We start from the raw sequence: 26,516 nt of genomic DNA, 5'->3' as shown, positions 1-26,516 counted from the left end.
TATCTGATTAGCGCTGCTGGGGAGATATATTGTGCTGCACTGTGATATCTGATTAGCGCTGCTGGGGAGATATATTGTGCTGCACTGTGATATCTGATTAGCGCTGCTGGGGAGATATATTGTGCTGCACTGTGATATCTGATTAGCGCTGCTGGGGAGATATATTGTGCTGCACTGTGATATCTGATTAGCGCTGCCGGGGAGGTATATTGTGCTGAACTGTGGTATATGATTAGCGCTGCTGGGGAGGTATATTGTGCTGCACTGTGGTATATGATTAGCTCTGCTGGGGAGGTATATTGTGCTGCACTCTGGTATCTGATTAGCTCTGCTGGGGAGGTATATTGTACTGCACTCTGGTATCTGATTAGCGCTGCCGGGGAGGTATATTGTGCTGCACTGTGGTATATGATTAGCTCTGCTGGGGAGGTATATTGTGCTGCACTGTGGCATCTGATTAGCGCTGCTGGGGAGGTATATTGTGATGCACTGTGGTATCTGATTAGCTCTGCTGGGGAGGTATATTGTACTGCACTCTGGTATCTGATTAGCGCTGCCGGGGAGGTATATTGTACTGCACTCTGGTATCTGATTACCGCTGCTGGGGACGTATATTGTCCTCCACTGTGGTATCTGATTAGCGCTGCTGGGGAGGTATATTGTGCTGCACTGTGGCATCTGATTAGCGCTGCTGGGGAGGTATATTGTGATGCACTGTGGTATCTGATTAGCGCTGATGCGGAGGTATATTGTGCTGCACTGTGATATCTGATTAGCGCTGCTGGGGAGGTATATTGTGCTGCACTGTGATATCTGATTAGCGCTGCTGGGGAGGTATATTGTGCTGAACTGTGGTATATGATTAGCTCTGCTGGGGAGGTATATTGTGCTGCACTGTGGTATCTGATTAGCACTGATGCGGAGGTATATTGTGCTGCACTGTGATATCTGATTAGCGCTGCTGGGGAGGTATATTGTACTGCACTGTGGTATCTGATTAGCTCTGCCGGGGAGGTATATTGTGCTGCACTGTGGTATCTGATTAGCTCTGCCGGGGAGGTATATTGTGCTGCACTGTGATATCTGATTAGCGCTGCTGGGGAGATATATTGTGCTGCACTGTGGTATCTTATTAGCTCTGCCGGGGAGGTATATTGTGCTGCACTGTGGTATCTGATTAGCTCTGCTGGGGAGGTATATTGTGCTGCACTGTGGTATCTGATTAGCTCTGCCGGGGAGGTATATTGTGCTGCACTGTGGTATCTGATAAGCTCTGCTGGGGAGGTATATTGTGCTGCACTGTGATATCTGATTAGCGCTGCTGGGGAGATATATTGTGCTGCACTGTGGTATCTGATTAGCTCTGCCGGGGAGGTATATTGTGCTGCACTGTGGTATCTGATTAGCTCTGCTGGGGAGGTATATTGTGCTGCACTGTGGCATCTGATTAGCTCTGCCGGGGAGGTATATTGTGCTGCACTGTGGTATCTGATTAGCTCTGCAGGGGAGATATATTGTGCTGCACTGTGGTATCTGATTAGCTCTGCTGGGGAGGTATATTGTGCTGCACTGTGGTATCTGATTAGCGCTGCTGGGGAGATATATTGTGCTGCACTGTGGTATCTGATTAGCTCTGCCGGGGAGGTATATTGTGCTGCACTGTGGTATCTGATTAGCGCTGCTGGGGAGGTATATTGTGCTGCACTGTGATATCTGATTAGCGCTGCCGGGGAGGTATATTGTGCTGTACTGTGGTATCTGATTAGCTCTGCTGGGGAGGTATATTGTGCTGCACTCTGGTATCTGATTAGCGCTGCTGGGGAGGTATATTGTGCTGCACTGTGGTATCTGATTAGCGCTGCTGGGGAGGTATATTGTGCTGCACTGTGGTATCTGATTAGCGCTGCTGGGGAGGTATATTGTACTGCACTGTGGTATCTGATTAGCGCTGCTGGGGAAGGTATATTGTACTGCACTGTGGTATCTGATTAGCTCTGCCGGGGAGGTATATTGTGCTGCACTGTGGTATCTGATTAGCGCTGCCGGGGAGGTATATTGTGCTGCACTGTGGCATCTGATTAGCGCTGCTGGGGAGGTATATTGTGCTGCACTGTGGTATCTGTTTAGCGCTGCTGGGGAGGTATATTGTGCTGCACTGTGGTATCTGATTAGCGCTGCCGGGGAGGTATATTGTGCTGCACTGTGGTATCTGATTAGCGCTGCCGGGGAGGTATATTGTGCTGCACTGTGGTATCTGATTAGCGCTGCCGGGGAGGTATATTGTGCTGCACTGTGGTATATGATTAGCTCTGCTGGGGAGGTATATTGTGCTGCACTGTGGTATATGATTAGCTCTGCTGGGGAGGTATATTGTGCTGCACTGTGGTATATGATTAGCGCTGCTGGGGAGGTATATTGTGCTGCACTGTGTTATCTGATTAGCGCTGCCGGGGAGGTATATTGTGCTGCACTGTGGTATCTGATTAGCGCTGCCGGGGAGGTATATTGTGCTGCACTGTGGTATCTGATTAGCGCTGCCGGGGAGGTATATTGTGCTGCACTGTGGTATCTGATTAGCGCTGCTGGGGAGGTATATTGTGCTGCACTGTGGTATCTGATTAGCGCTGCCGGGGAGGTATATTGTGCTGCACTGTGGTATCTGATTAGCGCTGCCGGGGAGGTATATTGTGCTGCACTGTGGTATCTGATTAGCGCTGCCGGGGAGGTATATTGTGCTGCACTGTGGTATCTGATTAGCGCTGCCGGGGAGGTATATTGTGCTGCACTGTGGTATCTGATTAGCGCTACTGGGGAGGTATATTGTGCTGCACTGTGGTATCTGATTAGCGCTGCCGGGGAGGTATATTGTGCTGCACTGTGGTATCTGATTAGCGCTGCTGGGGAGGTATATTGTACTGCACTGTGGTATCTGATTAGCTCTGCTGGGGAGGTTTATTGTGCTGCACTGTGGTATCTGATTAGCTCTGCTGGGGAGGTATATTGTACTGCACTGTGGTATCTGATTAGCGCTGCTGGGGAGGTTTATTGTGCTGCACTGTGGTATATGATTAGCTCTGCTGGGGAGGTATATTGTGCTGCACTGTGGTATCTGATTAGCGCTGCCGGGGAGGTATATTGTGCTGCACTGTGGTATATGATTAGCTCTGCCGGGGAGGTATATTGTGCTGCACTGTGGTATATGATTAGCGCTGCCGGGGAGGTATATTGTGCTGCACTGTGGTATATGATTAGCGCTGCTGGGGAGATATATTGTGCTGCACTGTGGTATCTGATTAGCACTGATGCGGAGGTATATTGTGCTGCACTGTGGTATATGATTAGCGCTGCCGGGGCGGTATATTGTGCTGCACTGTGGCATCTGATTAGCGCTGCTGGGGAGGTATATTGTGCTGCACTGTGGTATCTGATTAGCACTGATGCGGAGGTATATTGTGCTGCACTGTGATATCTGATTAGCGCTGCTGGGGAGGTATATTGTGCTGCACTGTGGCATCTGATTAGCGCTGCTGGGGAGGTATATTGTGCTGCACTGTGGCATCTGATTAGCTCTGCTGGGGAGGTATATTGTGCTGCACTGTGGTATCTGATTAGCGCTGATGCGGAGGTATATTGTGCTGCACTGTGATATCTGATTAGCGCTGCTGGGGAGGTATATTGTGCTGCACTGTGGCATCTGATTAGCTCTGCTGGGGAGGTATATTGTGCTGCACTGTGGTATCTGATTAGCACTGATGCGGAGGTATATTGTGCTGCACTGTGGTATCTGATTAGCGCTGCTGGGGAGGTATATTGTGCTGCACTGTGGTATCTGATTAGCGCTGCTGGGGAGGTATATTGTGCTGCACTGTGGTATATGATTATCGCTGCCGGGGAGGTATATTGTGCTGCACTGTGGTATCTGATTAGCGCTGCTGGGGAGGTATATTGTGCTGCACTGTGGTATCTGATCAGCGCTGCTGGGGAGATATATTGTGCTGCACTGTGGTATCTGATTAGCGCTGCTGGGGAGGTATATTGTGCTGCACTGTTGTATCTGATTAGCTCTGCTGGGGAGGTATATTGTGCTGCACTGTGGTATCTGATTAGCTCTGCTGGGGAGGTATATTGTGCTGTACTGTGGTATCTGATTAGCTCTGCTGGGAAGGTATATTGTGCTGCACTGTGTTATCTGATTAGCGCTGCCGGGGAGGTATATTGTACTGCACTGTGGTATCTGATTAGCTCTGCTGGGGAGGTATATTGTGCTGCACTGTGGTATCTGATTAGCGCTGCTGGGGAGGTATATTGTGCTGTACTGTGGTATCTGATTATCTCTGCTGCGGAGGTATATTGTGCTGCACTGTGGCATCTGATTAGCGCTGCTGGGGAGATATATTGTGCTGCACTGTGGCATCTGATTAGCTCTGCCGGGGAGGTATATTGTACTGCACTGTGGTATCTGATTAGCTCTGCTGGGGAGGTATATTGTGCTGCACTGTGGTATCTGATTAGCTCTGCTGGGGAGGTATATTGTGCTGCACTGTGGTATCTGATTAGCGCTGCTGGGGAGGTATATTGTGCTGCACTGTGGTATGTGATTAGCGCTGCCGGGGAGGTATATTGTGCTGCATTGTGGTATCTGATTAGCGCTGCTGGGGAGGTATATTGTGCTGCACTGTGGTATCTGATTAGCGCTGCCGGGGAGGTATATTGTGCTGCACTGTGGTATCTGATTAGCTCTGCTGGGGAGGTATATTGTGCTGTACTGTGATATCTGATTAGCTCTGCTGCGGAGGTATATTGTGCTGCACTGTGGCATCTGATTAGCTCTGCTGGGGAGGTATATTGTGCTGCACTGTGGTATCTGATTAGCGCTGCCGGGGAGGTATATTGTGCTGCACTGTGGTATCTGATTAGCGCTGATGCGGAGGTATATTGTGCTGCACTGTGGTATCTGATTAGCTCTGCTGGGGAGGTATATTGTGCTGCACTGTGGTATCTGATTAGCGCTGCTGGGGAGGTATATTGTGCTGCACTGTGGTATCTGATTAGCTATGCTGGGGAGGTATATTGTGCTGTACTGTGGTATCTGATTAGCTCTGCTGGGAAGGTATATTGTGCTGCACTGTGTTATCTGATTAGCTCTGCTGGGGAGGTATATTGTGCTGCACTGTGGTATCTGATTAGCTCTGCTGGGGAGGTATATTGTGCTGTACTGTGGTATCTGATTATCTCTGCTGCGGAGGTATATTGTGCTGCACTGTGGTATCTGATCAGCGATGCCGGGGAGATATATTGTGCTGCACTGTGGTATCTGATTAGCGCTGCCGGGGAGGTATATTGTGCTGCACTGTTGTATCTGATTAGCTCTGCTGGGGAGGTATATTGTGCTGCACTGTGGTATCTGATTAGCTCTGCTGGGGAGGTATATTGTGCTGTACTGTGGTATCTGATTAGCTCTGCTGGGAAGGTATATTGTGCTGCACTGTGTTATCTGATTAGCGCTGCCGGGGAGGTATATTGTACTGCACTGTGGTATCTGATTAGCTCTGCTGGGGAGGTATATTGTGCTGCACTGTGGTATCTGATTAGCGCTGCTGGGGAGGTATATTGTGCTGCACTGTGGTATCTGATTAGCTCTGCTGGGGAGGTATATTGTGCTGCACTGTGGCATCTGATTAGCTCTGCTGGGGAGATATATTGTACTGCACTGTGGCATCTGATTAGCTCTGCTGGGGAGGTATATTGTGCTGCACTGTGGTATCTGATTAGCGCTGCCGGGGAGGTATATTGTGCTGCACTGTGGTATCTGATTAGCGCTGATGCGGAGGTATATTGTGCTGCACTGTGGTATTTGATTAGCTCTGCTGGGGAGGTATATTGTGCTGCACTGTGGTATCTGATTAGCGCTGCTGGGGAGGTATATTGTGCTGCACTGTGGTATCTGATTAGCTCTGCTGGGGAGGTATATTGTGCTGCACTGTGGCATCTGATCAGCGCTGCTGGGGAGGTATATTGTGCTGCACTGTGGTATCTGATTAGCGCTACTGGGGAGGTATATTGTGCTGCACTGTGGTATCTGATTAGCGCTACTGGGGAGGTATATTGTGCTGCATTGTGGTATCTGGTTAGCGCTGCCGGGGAGGTATATTGTGCTGCACTGTGGTATCTGATTAGCTCTGCCGGGGAGGTATATTGTTCTGCACTGTGGTATCTGATTAGCTCTGCTGGGGAGGTATATTGTGCTGCACTGTGGTATCTGATTAGCTCTGCTGGGGAGGTATATTGTGCTGCACTGTGGTATCTGATTAGCTCTGCTGGGGAGGTATATTGTGCTGCACTGTGGTATCTGATTAGCGCTGCCGGGGAGGTATATTGTGCTGCACTGTGGTATCTGATTAGCTCTGCTGGGGAGGTATATTGTGCTGCACTGTGGTATCTGATTAGCTCTGCTGGGGAGGTATATTGTGCTGCACTGTGGTATCTGATTAGCTCTGCTGGGGAGGTATATTGTGCTGCACTGTGGTATCTGATTAGCTCTGCTGGGGAGGTATATTGTGCTGCACTGTGGTATCTGATTAGCCCTGCTGGGGAGGTATATTGTGCTGCACTGTGGTATCTGATTAGCTCTGCTGGGGAGGTATATTGTGCTGCACTGTGGTATCTGATTAGCTCTGCTGGGGAGGTATATTGTGCTGCACTGTGGTATCTGATTAGCCCTGCTGGGGAGGTATATTGTGCTGCACTGTGGTATCTGATTAGCTCTGCTGGGGAGGTATATTGTGCTGCACTGTGGTATCTGATTAGCGCTGCCGGGGAGGTATATTGTACTGCACTGTGGTATCTGATTAGCTCTGCTGGGGAGGTATATTGTGCTGCACTGTGGTATCTGATTAGCTCTGCTGGGGAGGTATATTGTGCTGCACTGTGGTATCTGATTAGCTCTGCTGGGGAGGTATATTGTGCTGCACTGTGGTATCTGATTAGCTCTGCTGGGGAGGTATATTGTGCTGCACTGTGGTATCTGATTAGCTCTGCTGGGGAGGTATATTGTGCTGCACTGTGGTATCTGATTAGCTCTGCTGGGGAGGTATATTGTGCTGCACTGTGGTATCTGATTAGCGCTGCTGGGGAGGTATATTGTGCTGCACTGTGGTTTCTGATTAGCTCTGCTGGGGAGTTATATTGTGCTGCACTGTGGTATCTGATTAGCTCTGCTGGGGAGGTATATTGTGCTGCACTGTGGTATCTGATTAGCTCTGCTGGGGTGGTATATTGTGCTGCACTGTGGTATCTAATTAGCTCTGCTGGGGAGGTATATTGTGCTGCACTGTGGTATCTGATTAGCTCTGCTGGGGTGGTATATTGTGCTGCACTGTGGTATCTGATTAGCTCTGCTGGGGAGGTATATTGTGCTGCACTGTGGTATCTGATTAGCGCTGCTGGGGAGGTATATTGTGCTGCACTGTGGTATCTGATTAGCGCTGCTGGGGAGGTATATTGTGCTGCACTGTGGCATCTGATTAGCTCTGCTGCGGAGGTATATTGTGCTGCACTGTGGCATGTGATTAGCGCTGCTGGGGAGTTATATTGTGCTGCACTGTGGTATCTGATTAGCTCTGCTGGGGAGGTATATTGTGCTGCACTGTGGTATCTGATTAGCGCTGCCGGGGAGGTATATTGTACTGCACTGTGGTATCTGATTAGCTCTGCTGGGGAGGTATATTGTGCTGCACTGTGGTATCTGATTAGCGCTGCTGGGGAGGTATATTGTGCTGCACTGTGGTATCTGATTAGCGCTGCTGGGGAGGTATATTGTTCTGCACTGTGGCATCTGATTAGCTCTGCTGCGGAGGTATATTGTGCTGCACTGTGGCATCTGATTAGCGCTGCCGGGGAGTTATATTGTGCTGCACTGTGGTATCTGATTAGCGCTGCCGGGGAGGTATATTGTGCTGCACTGTGGCATCTGATTAGCGCTGCTGGGGAGGTATATTGTGCTGCACTGTGGTATCTGATTAGCGCTGCTGGGGAGGTATATTGTGCTGCACTGTGGTATCTGATTAGCTCTGCTGGGGATGTATATTGTGCTGCACTGTGGCATCTGATTAGCGCTGCTGGGGAGGTATATTGTGCTGCACTGTGGTATCTGATTAGCTCTGCTGGGGAGGTATATTGTGCTGCACTGTGGTATCTGATTAGCTCTGCTGGGGAGGTATATTGTGCTGCACTGTGGTTTCTGATTAGCTCTGCTGGGGATGTATATTGTGATGCACTGTGGTATCTGATTAGCTCTGCTGGGGAGGTATATTGTGCTGCACTGTGGTATCTGATTAGCTCTGCTGGGGAGGTATATTGTGCCGCACTGTGGTATCTGATTAGCGCTGCCGGGGAGGTATATTGTGCTGCACTGTGGTATCTGATTAGCTCTGCCGGGGAGGTATATTGTGCTGCACTGTGGTATCTGATTAGCTCTGCTGGGGAGGTATATTGTGCTGCACTGTGGTTTCTGATTAGCGCTGCTGGGGAGCTATATTGTGCTGCACTGTGGTATCTGTTTAGCTCTGCTGGGGAGGTATATTGTGCTGCACTGTGGTATCTGATTAGCTCTGCTGGGGAGGTATATTGTGCTGCACTGTGGTATCTGATTAGCTCTGCTGGGGAGGTATATTGTGCTGCACTGTGGTATCTGATTAGCGCTGCTGGGGAGGTATATTGTGCTGCACTGTGGTATCTGATTAGCTCTGCTGGGGAGGTTTATTGTGCTGCACTGTGGTATCTGATTAGCTCTGCCGGGGAGGTATATTGTGCTGCACTGTGGTATCTGATTAGCGCTGCTGGGGAGGTATATTGTGCTGCACTGTGGTATCTGATTAGCTCTGCTGGGGAGGTATATTGTGCTGCACTGTGGTATCTGATTAGCTCTGCTGGGGAGGTATATTGTGCTGCACTGTGGTATCTGATTAGCGCTGCTGGGGTGGTATGATGTGCCGCACTGTGGTATTTGTTTAGTGCTGCCGGGGAGGTATATTGTGCTGCACTGTGGTATCTGATTAGCTCTGCTGGGGTGGTATATTGTGCTGCACTGTGGTATCTGATTAGCTCTGCTGGGGAGGTATATTGTGCTGCACTGTGGTATCTGATTAGCGCTGCTGGGGTGGTATGATGTGCCGCACTGTGGTATTTGTTTAGCGCTGCTGGGGAGGTAGAGTCATGGCTGAAAGTGTTGGCACCCCTGAAATTGTTCCAGAAAATGAAGTATTTCTCCAAGAAAATGATTACAATTACACATGTCTATATCCTTTATGTATGTTGGAACAACAGAAATAAAACAGAGAAAAAAAGGCAAATTGGACATAATTTCACACAAAACCCCCAAAAGGGGCCAGACAAAATTTTTGTCATCTTTCCAAAATTGTCTCAAGCATGTGATGCTCGTTCAAACTCACCTGTGGCAAGTAAGTATAGGATTTTCTCTGCCTAAAGATAGTTTTCTTCTTCTTTACGGGCATATTGTTCTGGTGCATAAAAATACATATTTTTATAATATAAGGTCTTCCACCCTTGAATGAGAGGCCGGGGCCCACCGGAGGATTCTCCAACCCTCACGTGGGCCAGTCCAATGCTGCATCCAGGTGAAAAGAAGAACTAAATTGATTAATATGATTACATTTAATGCATATCTACAGTATACTTTTACATAGTCATGCACGACTGTACTATTACACTGTTCTCTCCTTTTTTCCTACAGAGTACAGACATTACCAGTACTCTAGGCTATGACACCCTATTACAGCACATGAATGATGGGAGAAAGAATTGCAAAGAGTTTGAAGATTTCCTAAAGGAAAGGTATGTAACACATTAATACACATATGTAGAGAAAAAAACCTCATATATGATAAAAGTCTTAAAATAAAGCTTTTCACTTTTGAAGGATCTGAAGACCAAAATTACACTGGCCTTAAAAGCAGCAGACTGGCATTGCCCAATTATTGAATGTATCCTCTCTTAGTTTTACCATTACCCAATGGATGTCAGCTGCACATTGCTCTTTATGGTGTCATCCGCTAATACAAAAACAATGTTTTAATGATTCTGGGTCTTTAACTCAAACTTTAAACTTTGTAACTATCAATACTCTATCCATAAAGATGATAGCTGGAATACAAAAATAGCTAGATATAAATAAAATAGATAGCATACCACATGTGCAACTGCATATTCCCGAGGCCTTCTCGTCATATGTGCTCAGTAGAGGCCTTCTTTTATATAGTTAATGATATCTTTATGCTTCTTAAAGCTTGGTCTGTACTGGGACTCAGAATCTCTAGTAGGGCAGACAGAAACTTTAGCAGTGAGCCATAGTCTGCTCTAAGTATAGAAGAATTTTCTCTGCCTAAAGATAGTTTCGTTTTCTTCTTCTTTACAGGCATATTGTACGGGTACATAAAGATACATATTTTTTATAACACATCATTTCTATGCACTGGTATGTTAGAATTCAAGCAAAAAGAGTAAAAGTTTTTTACCCCTAAAATTACTGGAAAAAAAATCTGAAAAACAATTACAATAATCACATTCTTTATACGCTTTTTTTAAAATAAACATCACAAACCAGTGAATAATATGGGCATATCTGTAATTTAAAAAACCCAAAACATAATACAGTGAACAAATTCATGGTCATTGATAAATGGCGTAAAAAATAATGAGAATAAAGGATAAAAAACAAACAAAACAAACCCATAACAAAAGTTAATATAAATGTAATGCCTACATGATGGTTTGTCAAAATGTCTGGCAAAACAAGAGATCATATAGTAAAGCTTTAAAAAAACTAAAATAGTAAAAAAAAAAAGAAATAAATCAATGTTATGGCAAATGAATCAATTAAAAAAATAGTGGTCTGGTTGCCTGAACAAGTGCGTCACAAAAATGTCATTGTTTATTTGCATGTGTTTTGTGTATGTCCATATCTTATATAGAATAACAGACGGACAGGCAGATAAATAATATCCTATTGAGCAAATTGATTGATTTTAGACATAAAATAATGTGCCGTTTCCCCTCCTACAGGGCCGTAATAGAAGAGAGGTACGGGAAAGATCTGCTTACTTTAACCAAGAAAAAACCTTGTGGTCAAACAGAACTGAAGTGAGTGAGCAGTTTCCTGATCATACTGAATAAGAATCTAAGAATATTCTGTCTATTTGAATGGGTTGATTTTGAAGATCCATTTTTAATTCCCCTATAATGGCATTCTGAGGCTCGTTGATTTCAATGGGATCCATGTAATGCATCAATTTCCCTTGCGGAGGCGCTGCAGAGGAACTGAACACTTGGTGCTTGGTTCACTTGTAGATAACAGTTGATCCCTGGGGGTTCCAGATGTGGAAAAATCTGTGATTAGTTTATTTTAAAGAGCTTGTCCGGAACTATACGTGAATTTCATGCTATGTCTATTAAATTCAATAATCTAACTACTTTTCTAAAGTACTTCATTTTAAAATTTCCTACCTTTCTCTCTGAACTCCGACTTCCTCTCTGTTTTTTTTTTTTTAAACTTTAGATTAGTCATGTTTCATTTGAGTCACCCAGCATGCACTGGAGATTCCCAAACAGGATGTCATCAGGGGCTGGCACTGCAGTCACTGCTCCAGCTGCTGTTCTCACCCTGAAATGAAGCGTCTTCAGTAACGTCTGGGCTAGTCCCTGCTTTACTGAGCATGTGCCGTTTGTCAATTCCGATGCAGGCTCATTATGCGCTCCCAGTGCTATATTCCTTTTGAATGTACCCTGACATTGCGCTCCCTCGCATACTGCCAGTGCGCTCACTCGTACACTGAGTGCTCATTGAAAAAGAGTGTACTCAATAAGCATTTGAAACAGATGTCACTGATGTCACTTTTCAGTGCGGTGACATCCATTTCTGGGGCCGGGGTATTCTCTGATCACCCTGCTTAGCACGTTCTCTCCTTTTCACTGCGCACTGACTGTGCGCTCTCTTGCCTACTCATCACTTCTCTTTAAAGCCAGCGAGGAAGCGCAACGTTCAGTGTGCATTCAATAGAATATAGAGCATTGAGCACATACTGAGCATGTATCAGAATTGACAATCAGCGAATGCTCAGCCGTGACTAGCCCAGCTCCTGAAGTGGCCATCACTAACGACGCTTCGTGTCACGGTGGGGACAGCAGCTGGGGCATTGACCGCAGGATCTGCCCCCTGATGACAACTCATTTTAGAATCCCTACTTCATGTTGCGATACTCAAACAAAATGTCATAGAAAGTAAAAAAAAAAAAAAAAAAAAACAGTAGTAAAGTATAGAGGTATTTTTAGTGGCAATTTTTAATTAAAGAATATTAGAAAAGTGTTCAGGTTGCATTTTTGCTGAGATTTCTTATACATATTCCCCTTTTGGGGTTCCATTTTTTGGTTCAGATTTTTTGCAGCATTTTTGAATGTTTTTTTTTTTTGTGCAAATTGTCTATACAGAGAGAAAGAGGACTAGAACTCTACTGCCACCTTTTGGAAGTAGCGATCCTAAATGTCAATATCGACTCTCTAACGAGCCTTGTCACATGACTTAGGATAATAGCCAAAACCAAAATCTCAATTTGCAGACATTGTGTTTCGGGGTACTGCCCCTCATCAGTGCAAAGTGTGAGATCTGGTTTGGCTGGGTGAGAGGCATCTGACTGGAATCCAAGGGGTAACGTTAATCCTTGCGGAGAGTGATATGTCAAGTCTGACATGCCAAGGTGAGGAGACTTAAGCCGCAATGCTCCTCTGGGAAATATGCAAATTGTCTCTTCAGAGAGAGAAAGAGGAGCATTATGGCTTAAAAGTCTCCTCACCTTGGCATGTCAGGCTTGACATGTCACTCTCCGCAAGGAGAAACATTACCACTTGGATCCCTGTTTTAGTGCAGAAACTACATAAAATCACAATTGCTTTTTTTTTTACATGCTTTTTTTTAGGCTCCCCATACAAACCTTTATAAAAAAAAAAAAAAAGACACACACAAAAAAAAACCACAACAGCACTTTATATACGCATTGGGGACAAGTTTTCATGAAATCTCACTCACTTTTTCTGCTGAAAAAAATACAATGGAAATTAGCATTTACATAAAGTGGGAATATGGCCTAAAAGTGAAACACAGCTTTAAAAGAATTTTTTTTTGTGTGCGTTTGGAGTCCTATTTATCATCTCTTGATCACTATTTTTTTGCCTATTTTTATGATCTAGTGATTATTGCTCTAGCTGTAAAATAACATTAAAGAGTAGCAAAAAAAAAAAGGAGACTCCATTTTTTTTGTGATCTGACATGTTAGAAAATAACATTGTTGGGGTCTTGTTGTCGACTATCCTTTCTCAATGGGCTCTTTCCAGACTGCTGTATAATCAGGATCTAAGACACAACAGATAGAAGATAACTAATGGTGCAATTTACTTTTAAGAACGGTAATTTAATTTTTTTTTTTAAGATATTCAATTTTGTATTTTTCTTCTACAGCACACTCAAGAGGGCATTAGATACCTTTAAGCAACGTAAGTACGGCCACCTTTAACTAATTATATAGGGATCAGAGTTAACTTGACCCAAAAGCTTGCTGCATATGTTTTTATATGTGTGTAGTGTTACTCCCCAACGTCACACATCGTAATGAAGCAGGACTAGTCCTACGGAGCGACTCTTCCCCCTGACTAGTCCTGCCTTGGATCTTCTAATCACGCTTCCGTGGGTGTGCCTGACAGCCTACATACAATACACGTTGTGGTAGGACCATTATGCAGGCTGTCAATCCAAATTTCATACTAATAAAGAAAAATAGCAGGGACCATGGCCTTCAACTTACAGCTCGCTAACATCTCTCCCTCTTTCCCTGCCTGCTGCTGCCCTCCCATCACTGACAGTTCACTCTTCTCTCAGTCATCTGCTCCCCCACCTGAGATCTCACACAGGTGGCGTCATTCCCAGAGCGGCACATGTGCAGCAAGATTCTGAGGATATTGTGAGAGTCTGTCAAAATTCCAGTTGTCCTTCTACAGTTTAACCACTAGTGGCTGCTATTGTTCACCTTACTAAATTGTGCTGCAATCCAACTCCTTAACACTGAAGGCTGCTGTTGCGTTCTGCAATTGCCCTTTATTAAAATGGCAGATTCTGAATCTGTGAGATCCATCTTGTTTCCTACTTAAAGCCGCACAGATCTCTCACTCATTGCTTGAGTATTGTGTCTAGCTGCTAGCCTAGTTTCCAGTCTCCAAGCTCCTGAACATTCTTACCTAGATTGTTCTCATCTATCGACGGATTGTTTCCTACAACTTCTTTTGCTAACTACAAAAATTTCTACTACCGCTTGCTGCTCCTGCTCGTGTTCCTTCAGCCACTGGTTTTCAACAGTACTACGCCACTATCGTAACAGTCAGACAACTGATGTGCACATGCACCGCCCCTAGGAATGACTGAGTTTACGCTAGATCTCGGGAGAGAGCGCGGGTAACTGAAAGAAGAATGATCTGCCAGTCAGTGATGGAAGGCTGTCGGGGAAAACGGCAGAATGAGCGAAGAACTGCAAAAGTGCAGGGTTAAACCAAGGCTTATTAGCATAAAAATTGGACACTCCGTGTGTTTAAGTCCAGCATGTGATACAGTCCGCATACCTAATCCCCATGAGTGATACAGCGTGCAGCACCAACTAACAGAATCAGTACGGTCAGCCGTCCTCAGTGACACGGTCCACATCTCAGTATCACTTTCTAGTCACCAACAAAAAGTCTCTATACGGAGATCCTAAATTTCATCCTCCCTTACCCTTTTGTAAACACCCAGAAGGTGTGGCGAGAAGTGACATCACACACATGTGAGCAGATCCCGCCCACTTTTGCAGCAGTCATAATGCGAGCTAGCTGTACACTATATTTTCATGACACATTTCAGGAGCTGCTCCCCCATAATTAAAATAATTCACTTATCAAATCCCCCTCTGTTCCAGCACTGCCGCTCGATGGTCACACCCATCCTCCAACTGTGGCAGGTACAGCATATAACTGCTGAGGCCAGTGATTGGCTGCAGCGGTCATGTGAATGCTCTACTGCATGAGAATAGCTGCCGGACTGGCGAGGAGCACCAGACCAGCAGTGCAGAAATGGTTGGGAAGTGGAAAAGTGAATTACGGTTATTTCAATATGTTGATGGGTAAATCTAGGTTTAAGAAGCTTTTCAGAATAAGCTGTCCTGTGTGAACACGGGGAATAATGTTATTTCTGGCTATGGCTGGTATCATTGCTTTAAATAAGGTTATTACAGTTGATAAATTTGCCTGTGTCCTTATCCTATTTGGAATCAGCTGCATCATTAACGTATGTCTGACAAAAGGAAGGCATTTTATTATCAGGCAAATTATGAGAAAAAGGAAGTGATCAGTAGGGGCCATTAACTTCCTATTTACATACATGGATAGGCCAGGTCCAGAGCGACAGCTGCTCCCTTATAAAGGAAGACTAAACCCTCACCTAGCCAAATCAGTTCTCATACTTTGCACTGATGAGGGGCAGTACCCCGAAACACCGTGTCTGCAAATTGAGATTCTGATTTGCCTTTTATCCTAAGTCATATTGCACGACTCGTTAAAGGGTCGATAGTGACTTGTAGGATCTCTGCTTCCAACAGGTGGCGCTACAGAGTTCAAGTCCTCCTTTCTGAAGAGACAATTTACATATTAAACCTAGAAATGAAATCTTGCAGTGGTCAGTTTCATTACCTGTTGATTGCTTTCATTTATGCCTGGTGATTTTGCTGAATTTACTAATCTGGCTGATCTCCTGAGACACACGGAGGAGATTGCTTTATAGATTTCTCTTTGTGACCTCTTGATCCCTCGGTAGATAGACAGGTCAAGCTGATCATATCCTTTACATCAGCGCTACTCAAACTGTAAGGCATGGCTCATTAACGCTGCCGGGGAGGTATATTGTGCTGCACTGTGGTATCTGATTAGCGCTGCTGGGGAGGTATATTGTGCTGCACTGTGGTATCTGATTAGCTCTGCTGGGGTGGTATATTGTGCTGCACTGTGGTATCTGATTAGCGCTGCTGGGGAGGTATATTGTGCTGCACTGTGGTATCTGATTAGCGCTGCTGGGGAGGTATATTGTGCTGCACTGTGGTATCTGATTAGCGCTGCTGGGGAGGTATATTGTGCTGCACTGTGGTATCTGATTAGCGCTGCTGGGGAGGTATATTGTGCTGCACTGTGGTATCTGATTAGCGCTGCTGGGGAGGTATATTGTGCTGCACTGTGGTATCTGATTAGCGCTGCTGGGGAGGTATATTGTGCTGCACTGTGGTATCTGATTAGCGCTGCTGGGGAGGTATATTGTGCTGCACTGTGGTATCTGATTAGCGCTGCTGGGGAGGTATATTGTACTGCACTGTGGTATCTGATTAGCGCTGCCGGGGAGGTATATTGTGCTGCACTGTGGTATCTGATTAGCGCTGCTGGGGAGGTATATTGTGCTGCACTGTGGTATCTGATTAGCGCTGCTGGGGAGGTATATTGTGCTGCACTGTGGTATCTGATTAGCGCAGCTGGGGAGGTATATTGTGCTGCACTGTGGTATCTGATTAGCGCAGCTGGGGAGGTATATTGTGCTGCACTGTGGTATCTGATTAGCGCTGCTGGGGAGGTATATTGTGCTGCACTGTGGTATCTGATTAGCTCTGCTGGGGAGGTATATTGTACTGCACTGTGGTATCTGATTAGCGCAGCTGGGGAGGTATATTGTGCTGCACTGTGGTATCTGATTAGCGCAGCTGGGGAGGTATATTGTGCTGCACTGTGGTATCTGATTAGCGCAGCTGGGGAGGTATATTGTGCTGCACTGTGGTATCTGATTAGCTCTGCTGGGGAGGTATATTGTGCTGCACTGTGGTATCTGATTAGCGCTGCTGGGGAGGTATATTGTGCTGCACTGTGGTATCTGATTAGCTCTGCTGGGGAGGTATATTGTGCTGCACTGTGGTATCTGATTAGCGCTGCTGGGGAGGTATATTGTGCTGCACTGTGGCATCTGATTAGCTCTGCTGGGGAGGTATATTGTACTGCACTGTGCTATCTGATTAGCGCTGCTGGGGAGGTATATTGTGCTGCACTGTGATATCTGATTAGCGCTGCTGGGGAGGTATATTGTGCTGCACTGTGGTATCTGATTAGCGCTGCTGGGGAGGTATATTGTGCTGCACTGTGGTATCTGATTAGCGCTGCTGGGGAGGTATATTGTGCTGCACTGTGGTATCTGATTAGCGCTGCTGGGGAGGTATATTGTGCTGCACTGTGGTATCTGATTAGCGCTGCTGGGGTGGTATGATGTGCCGCACTGTGGTATTTGTTTAGCGCTGCTGGGGAGGTAGAGTCATGGCTGAAAGTGTTGGCACCCCTGAAATTGTTCCAGAAAATGAAGTATTTCTCCAAGAAAATTGTTACAATTACACATGTTTATATCCTTTATGTGTGTTGGAACAACACAAATAAAACAGAGAAAAACAGGCAAATTAAACATAATTTCACACAAAACCCCCAAAATGGGCCAGACAAAATTGTAGTCATCTTTCCAAAATTGTTTCAAGCATGTGATGCTTGTTCAAACTCACCTGTGGCAAGTAACAGGTGTGGACAATATGAAAATCAAACCTGACACCAGATAAAAAGGGGAGACGTTGACTCTAGTCTTTGCATTGTGTGTCACACTAATCATGGAGGACATAAAGAGGAGAAGAGAACTGTCTGAGGACTTGTAACCTTGAGATTGTTGATATTTTTCAACAATTTTGGCTCTCAAGTCCATCTTCAGAGATCTTGATGTCCCTTTGTTCACAGTGCGCAACATAATCAAGAAGTTTACAGCCTTGTATGACTGTATGTTGTGCTGCACTGTGGTGTCTGATTAGTGCTGCTAGGGTATGTAATATAAGGCTCAAGGAGGCATTTGTTTAGCGCTAATGAGGTGCTGCACAGTGCAATTATTTCATGGTGACGCCCTGACATCTTGTATATTAGCTAATGATGCCCGGCCTAAGAGCTGCAGGCAGGGAATATTCAGTACACGTCATACACATTAAATGGACAGTTTTGTTCCATTTAATAACAATTTACATGGCCCTAGAGCTTTTGGGTCGGGAGTTCATCCTCGATCACATTCAGGTTACAACTATCACAATAACAGTGATTTCCACATCATTCAGAATGACTTGATATAAGGTTAGTATTGGATTGTTACTGAGAAGATCTAGCGCGACAGAAATGTGGCAATCACTGTTCTGTTTCGTTTAATTAGACGTTTATTTTTGCCAGAAATCGACAATATCGGTCAGTGTCACATTCAGTTGGCTCAAACTCTACGAGAAGAAGCCAAGAAAATGGAGGATTTCAGGGAGCGGCAGAAATCAGAGCGGAAGAAGGTGAGAAAGTCGCCAACCACATCAGTGACCCGGACATGTCACTGTCCTCCTGGATATTATGTACTGACTGATGGTAATGGAGCAGTATAGCATCTAACAAATGTGCACTATGATCATGTCCAGAGGTCGGGTCATGCTGGGAGGTATAGTGTCCTGCGTATACAGTATGATATCCAGTGGTCGGGTCATGCTGGGAGGTGTCGTGTCCTGCGTATACAGTATGATGTCCAGTGGTCGGGCCATGCTGGGAGGTATAGTGTCCTGCGTATACAGTATGATGTCCAGTGGTCGGGCCATGCTGGGAGGTATAGTGTCCTGCGCATACAGTATGTCGTCCAGTGGTCGGGCCATGCTGGGAGGTGTGTCCTGCGCATACAGTATGATGTCCAGTGGTCGGGCCATGCTGGGAGGTGTGTCCTGCGTATACAGTATGATGTCCAGTGGTCGGGCCACGCTGGGAGGTGTGTCCTGCGCATACAGTATGATGTCCAGTGGTCGGGCCATGCTGGGAGGTGTGTCCTGCGTATACAGTATGATGTCCAGTGGTTGGGCCATGCTGGGAGGTGTGTCCTGCGTATACAGTATGATGTCCAGTGGTTGGGCCACGCTGGGAGATGTGTCCTGCGTATGCAGTATGATGTCCAGTGGTCGGGCCATGCTGGGAGGTGTGTCCTGCGTATACAGTATGATGTCCAGTGGTCGGGCCATGCTGGGAGGTGTGTCCTGCGTATACAGTATGATGTCCAGTGGTCGGGCCATGCTGGGAGGTGTGTCCTGCGTATACAGTAGGATGTCCAGTGGTCGGGCCATGCTGGGAGGTGTGTCCTGCGTATACAGTATGATGTCCAGTGGTCGGGCCATGCTGGGAGGTGTGTCCTGCGTATACAGTATGATGTCCAGTGGTCGGGCCATGCTGGGAGGTGTGTCCTGCGTATACAGTATGATGTCCAGTGGTCGGGCCATGCTGGGAGGTAGTGTCCTGCGTATACAGTATGATGTCCAGTGGTCGGGCCATGCTGGGAGGTATAGTGTCCTGCGTATACAGTATGATGTCCAGTGGTCGGGCCATGCTGGGAGGTATAGTGTCCTGCGTATACAGTAGGATGTCCAGTGGTCGGGCCATGCTGGGAGGTGTGTCCTGCGTATACAGTATGATGTCCAGTGGTCGGACCATGCTGGGAGTTGTGTCCTGCGTATACAGTATGATGTCCAGTGGTCGGGCCATGCTGGGAGGTGTGTCCTGCTTATACAGTATGATGTCCAGTGGTCGGGCCATGCTGGGAGGTGTGTCCTGCGTATACAGTATGATGTCCAGTGGTCGGGCCATGCTGGGAGGTATAGTGTCCTGCGTATACAGTATGATGTCCAGTGGTTGGGCCATGCTGGGAGGTGTGTCCTGCGTATACAGTATGATGTCCAGTGGTCGGGCCATGCTGGGAGGTGTGTCCTGCGTATACAGTATGATGTCCAGTGGTCGGGCCATGCTGGGAGGTATAGTGTCCTGCGCATACAGTATGATGTCCAGTGGTCGGACCATGCTGGGAGGTGTGTCCTGCGCATACAGTATGATGTCCAGTGGTCGGGCCATGCTGGGAGGTGTGTCCTGCGTATACAGTATGATGTCCAGTGGTCGGACCATGCTGGGAGGTATAGTGTTTTGCGTATACAGTATGATGTCCAGTGGTCGGACCATGCTGGGAGGTGTGTCCTGCGCATACAGTATGATGTCCAGTGGTCGGGCCATGCTGGGAGGTATAGTGTTCTGCGTATACAGTATGATGTCCAGTGGTCGGGCCATGCTGGGAGGTATAGTGTCCCATTGCCATTAAGAGCTCCCTCTCGGGCTCCTCTTTTGGAAATTTGTGCTAACTACAAACAGTCGATATTTTGGATACAAATCTCTCCCCTCTTTGGTGTTATAGTGTCCCATTGCGCCTCCTCAGGTGCAGAACGCTGGAGGCATCTGATGCGACAGGCGTAATCATCCTCTGCAGCCTGCTTGGGTCAACTCCATTACAGTAATAGTACTAGGACTTGCATATTAACAATATAATGTAACGGACAAGAATGGGCTATAGGGGCAAAACGAATACTCTGAAGTCTGTGTTTAGTCACGAGGAAAAAGCGAGGTGGAGTGCAGAGCGGAGTTTCCTCTTTCACCATATGTAAGTTGCCAACAGTCAGACAATTAGTTGACGATGGGGAAGTTGAAGTTTCTGCTGTTCATATCTAGATACAGATAATGAACATGTCCACAATGAGTTGCAAGAAAAAGCTTCCTCATGTTCATGTAATGCTGATTAAAGGGTTGGCACTCTGTGTAAACATTGTGGTGTACATGGAGGAATAACAGCATGTACAAATGACGAATCCTGGCACTCAGAGCTTTTAACAAACACGTGAGTGCCGGGATTCATCATTTGTACATCTTCTTACCTCAGAACTGCTGGTATCTCCAGTATTAGATCAGACAGACAGGGTTGACAGCAGTGTGAGCAGCCTCTTTTTACCTCAGCACTCCTGGTATCTCCAGTATTAGATTAGATAGACGGGATGGACAGCAGTGTTAGAAACCTCTTCTTACCTCAACACCACTAGTATCCCTAATATTAAATCAGCCAGGGTGGACAACAGTGAGACCATCCTCTTTGTACTTCAGCACATCTGGTATATCCAGTATTAGATCAGATATACGTGGTATACAGCAGTGTGAGCAGCCTCTTTTTACCTCAGCACTCCTGGTATCCCCAGTATTAGATCAGTAGACAGTATGGACAGCAGTAGAAGCAGCCTATTCTTACCTCAGAATCCTTAATATCTCCAGTACTAGATCAGGTAGGCAGGGTGGACAGCAGAGTGAGCAGCCTCTTCTTACTCAGATACCATGAGTGCTGTGGTATTACATCAGAATACCCCCTTCCTAAACATGAAGGCAGAGGCAGTGCTTCTTGCTGCACATGCTCACAGGCATCGGTCCTAACATTCTAGGACAGGATTCCGTCAGTATAACAAGACGACAGCCATATTAATACTGTAGTGATTACCTCCCTAGACAAAACGAGTGTGATTTCTTATTTAAAAGGTATTTAGAAATGTGTGTATAACTCATTTTCATTATAATAATAGGAACATCCATTTAAGCATAATCTGATTTTATGCACAGCGGACAATATGAGTCAGGTCTTTCACTACTTTGGACATCAGAGCCTGGTCCTGATCAGAAAAATCCACTTCATAATATCCCTAATAAAGAGGCCTTTAGATGGCTAAAGGGTTGCCTGGTTGTTATACACAGGGGAAGGTACAACCTGGGCAAGGGCCCAGTAGGTAAAATGTCTCAGTGCCACCTGAAATTAGCCCTCAGATATGCCAGGCAGTGAGAGATGCTTCGGTGTAAAGTTCAGAGGCATGGACATAATCACATAAAAGCACATCTTAGATAATAATCAATGTAATTTCATCAACCATTTACAAAGATGATGAAAGTCGAACCTTCACTGTAAGACACGGATACATATATTACATCTTTTCTTTGCAGATAGAAGCTGCCATGGACAACATGCACAAGCAGCGACAGCTTCAATACAAGAGAACTGTGGAGGCAAGTATGGCAGAAGGGTCAGTAGTGGGTGCTTACTTGTCCTCTCACTGTAGGCGCTAAGTAATGAAACTGCCTAAACCAGGGGTGGAGAATCTTTTTTCTGCTATGGGCCATTTGGATATTTATACCATGCATTGGGGGTCGTACGAAATTACCCTGCTATATTTGGTCAAACATTTAATTAACTCAGCCCTAACGTGATGGCTGGAGCTGCTTCTCTTTGGTGTGGCGGTGATGTTAGGTGGTATGAATGATGTTGCTACTCGTAACGGCTTTTCTAGATTTGCGTTGGCCTAGAGCGTAGGCAACTCTTTACGATGGTACGTTTTGTAAAGAACTCGTAGCAGTAAGTCGTACCGAACACAGATGTATATTACACTGCAGGTCTCCTCACAGTGGGAAATTCATAACTGATCACGTTACATTTATAGAACTCAAGAAATGGGAGATCTGCAGAATATACGTCACATAGGAAACAACACGTAGGAGAGGCCGGGGCCGGGGGCCTAGGCGTCACAGGAGAGGCCGGGGCCGGGGGCCTAGGCGTCACAGGAGAGGCCGGGGCCGGGGGCCTAGGCGTCACAGGAGAGGCCGGGGCCGGGGGCCTAGGCGTCACAGGAGAGGCCGGGGCCGGGGGCCTAGGCGTCACAGGAGAGGCCGGGGCCGGGGGCCTAGGCGTCACAGGAGACGCCGGGGGCCTAGGCGTCACAGGAGACGCCGGGGGCCTAGGCGTCACAGGAGACGCCGGGGGCCTAGGCGTCACAGGAGACGCCGGGGGCCTAGGCGTCACAGGAGACGCCGGGGGCCTAGGCGTCACAGGAGACGCCGGGGGCCTAGGCGTCACAGGAGACGCCGGGGGCCTAGGCGTCACAGGAGACGCCGGGGGCCTAGGCGTCACAGGAGACGCCGGGGGCCTAGGCGTCACAGGAGACGCCGGGGGCCTAGGCGTCACAGGAGACGCCGGGGGCCTAGGCGTCACAGGAGACGCCGGGGGCCTAGGCGTCACAGGAGACGCCGGGGGCCTAGGCGTCACAGGAGACGCCGGGGGCCTAGGCGTCACAGGAGACGCCGGGGGCCTAGGCGTCACAGGAGACGCCGGGGGCCTAGGCGTCACAGGAGACGCCGGGGGCCTAGGCGTCACAGGAGACGCCGGGGGCCTAGGCGTCACAGGAGACGCCGGGGGCCTAGGCGTCACAGGAGACGCCGGGGGCCTAGGCGTCACAGGAGACGCCGGGGGCCTAGGCGTCACAGGAGACGCCGGGGGCCTAGGCGTCACAGGAGACGCCGGGGGCCTAGGCGTCACAGGAGACGCCGGGGGCCTAGGCGTCACAGGAGACGCCGGGGGCCTAGGCGTCACAGGAGACGCCGGGGGCCTAGGCGTCACAGGAGACGCCGGGGGCCTAGGCGTCACAGGAGACGCCGGGGGCCTAGGCGTCACAGGAGACACGAGGCTGTGGCATAAATGGCACAGGAGCCGCTGCCGCTGCGTTCAGTAGTGAACGCTGCGTGTGCACAGAGTAAGAAGAAATTAAAGATCTTGCAGCCGTTAAAACGCAGCCACCGGCATGAGCACTGCGGTCTCCGGGAATCTGCCTCGGTACTGGAGAAGAGGTCATCACGGGGCCCACAGGCCGGAGGTTCCCCACCTCTGGCCTTCTATATCTCATAGTAAGCAATTGCAGTGCAGCTTTAATTTCTTTCAAATTAATGCAGCGCTGTGATTGGTTGCTATGGGCAACAAAGACTGCAGTTCCTGCCATCATCGAAGCAGCAATGACGTCACCAGTAATGTGGGAGAAAGCACTACTAGTCTGGGAGGGTCTCCTCTTTTTCCGAGAGTTTGATATTACTGCCAATTTAGCATGTGTGATCTGCAGGCAGGGTATGAGCATGTACGCAATGAATCAAAAATATTAGAGTATGACTAGTGGCTTGAAGCTTGTAGGCCCCAATGCAAAATCTCTAACAAGGCCCCTAACTATCGTGGGTCTTTAATAGTGTTGATCGAGCACTAAAATGCTCGGGTGCTCGAAGCTCGGGCCGAGCTCACCGTGATACTCGGGTGCTCGCCCCGAGCACCGAGCCCAATGTCTATAGGAGACCCGAGCATTTTTGCGGCGGCACCCCCGGCAGTCTGTAGAAAGCCTAAAAAGTGCCCAAAACGATAGTGACAGTGCTCAAATGACATGGAGACAGCATGGGGATCGCCCCAGGAAGCATTTCTGATCCCCAGGTCACTGCTGTCAACAACGTGGTCAGAGGTATTAATACACTTTTACAGGCTCACAATAAAACGTTCAAAACGAAAATGAAACTGTTTTCCTGTGAAATATGTTAAGGAACATCCTTTCCAGGGTAAAGACTTGTGTATAAGGTAAAATAAATAACCAAAAACAAAAATACTCCGCCACACCTTGGGCTATGTTCACAAGTAGCATTTTTTATGCATTTTTGCACTTTTGTATTGCTTTCAACCGTGACAAATGCATTCACCGGGAAATGTCATCATTTTAACATTTTACCACCTTATCTGGCCATGTGCTGTGTGACACATGCATACAGTGCTGAAAAGACATGGGAACAGCATGGGAAAGACCCCTGGAAGCATCTCTGACACCCAGGTCACTGCCTAAAAGTGTGCCCATCAGAAGTGATCCTTTCCGCATCAGAAGATGCAGACTTGCAACTATCCCCGTGCAAGTCCTTGTCCCAGGGCAGTGTTCAATTGTACCTCCCCATTCCTTGCAATGCAAGCCAAGTATGCAGCCTGCCACCCACCCACCCCCAGGCTGCAATACCATACTGCTTGCTTGCTTGCACTTGAAATTGGGCCTTTTAGGCATGTGGAGACGGAATCTGGCCACCGCGTCATGGCTGCGTCGGCGGCTGGGTGTCCACGCTTGGTCCCCAGCCGCCAGGGGGCGGCCGAGTGTCCATACTCGGTCCCCAGCCGCCCCGCGGCCGGGTGCCCACACACGGTCCCCAGCCGCCTGGGGGCGGCCGAGTGTCCATAAACGGTCCCCAGCCGCCCCTATTTGTCCCGGTGTGCCTTATACACAAGCGCGCATACCAAAACATTACCTGTGCCCTCTCCAGTGCATTTAGTGGGAAGGACAGCCTAACCACAAACACGTGGACAAGTGAATGTGGCCAGGGATGGTCCATCTCACTGACACCTTCACAATGGGTTAATATTGTGGAAGCCGGGACACAGTTGGACACTGGGATGCAACACATCCTCCAGACATAAAGGATTGCGGGTCCTGGGTCAATCAGGCTTCAACACAAAGTTCAGAAGGTAGACAGCAGCAGTGGTCGGCCTCCTACACAACGAGTAAATTATTCATGATCATGAGGCCATCCATCTCCTTAGCTTTCTGATCCTTAGAATGCAAGCGCATGTATGTAGTAGCGGCTAGGCCTGAGGTGGTCAGCGTTTTGGCGCATATCCTACCTCCTCCGAGGATTGCTGGATGTTTTCCTGCTACTATCCCAGTTCTATGACTCCCGTTAAAACAAAGCTTCAGGTGATGAATGATGGATGAGGTAGTGGCAAAGGAGAAAGAGCAGGAGGAACAGGGACCATTCACATCAATATCAGGCCAGTCAACCACACATGTCTTGAAGGATATGTTTCTGTACCAAAAGGAGCGGTTCGGCTACACAGTTATAGGGCATACAGTGAGTGCAATGCCTACCAAAAATTTCGAGGCACTCCAATGCCCCTTGGAAGTGACATGGAGGTCAGAGGGCCTTAACTAAACCGTTTTTTTCCATTTATAGCAACTGGGTCTCCTGTACGCTGTTGGCCTAAGCAGTGAATGGAAGGCTTTCCAAAAATTATGAGGAACTGCAATGCCCCTTGAAACAGACGTGAATTACAGCGTACTAAAAACCTTATACCCATTATTGGGGAGTGGGTCTCCCTTATTGTTCGCCTATGCATTGAAAAGCAAAAGCTGACTAAAATTAGGAGGAAATGCAATGCCCGTTGGAAGAGTCGTGGAGGTTAGAGGTAATTAAAAAAATTTCAATGCCCCTTAAAAGAGTTGTGGAGTTCAGAGTGGTTTAACAAGACTGTTTTAATGCCCATTGGAAGATAAGTGGAAGCCGCAGTGGAATAAAAATACAATATCAATGCCCCTTGGAAGAGACATGGAGGTCACAGTAGCTTAACAAGACAATTTTAATGCCCCTTACAAGAGCCATGCAGTACAGCATATTAAAAACATTATTCCCATTATTGGGGAGTGAGTCTCCCATAGTCTTTGCCTATGCCTTCCCAGCAAAAGCTGCCAAAAATTAGGACAGAGGAACTTGCAATGCCCCTTACAAGAGCCATGCAGTACAGCATATTAAAAACATTATTCCCATTATTGGGGAGTGGGTCTCCCATAGTATTTGCCAATGCCTTCCAAGCAAAAGCTGTAAAAAATTAGGAC

General features: G+C 47.4%; 1 protein-coding gene across 1 annotated transcript in view; it reads left to right on the top strand.

The window, feature by feature from the left end:
- Positions 1–26,516, top strand: part of PSTPIP2 (proline-serine-threonine phosphatase interacting protein 2) — a 128,413-nt gene that overhangs the window by 81,389 nt on the left and 20,508 nt on the right. Inside the window, exons 2-6 of the mRNA XM_073655078.1 lie at positions 9,752–9,852; positions 11,080–11,157; positions 13,526–13,560; positions 18,367–18,473; positions 22,012–22,074. Of these exons, the coding sequence (XP_073511179.1) occupies positions 9,752–9,852; positions 11,080–11,157; positions 13,526–13,560; positions 18,367–18,473; positions 22,012–22,074 (384 nt within the window). The remainder of the gene's footprint in view (positions 1–9,751; positions 9,853–11,079; positions 11,158–13,525; positions 13,561–18,366; positions 18,474–22,011; positions 22,075–26,516) is intronic.

This window comes from Phyllobates terribilis, unplaced genomic scaffold, assembly GCF_046119375.1.
Source record: "Phyllobates terribilis strain yellow unplaced genomic scaffold, ASM4611937v1 Scaffold_1__5_contigs__length_1240528914, whole genome shotgun sequence".
NCBI classification, from domain to species: domain Eukaryota; kingdom Metazoa; phylum Chordata; class Amphibia; order Anura; family Dendrobatidae; genus Phyllobates; species Phyllobates terribilis.
The sequence above is the reverse complement of the archived record's forward strand: the minus strand, read 5'-3'. Positions and strand labels throughout refer to the sequence as shown.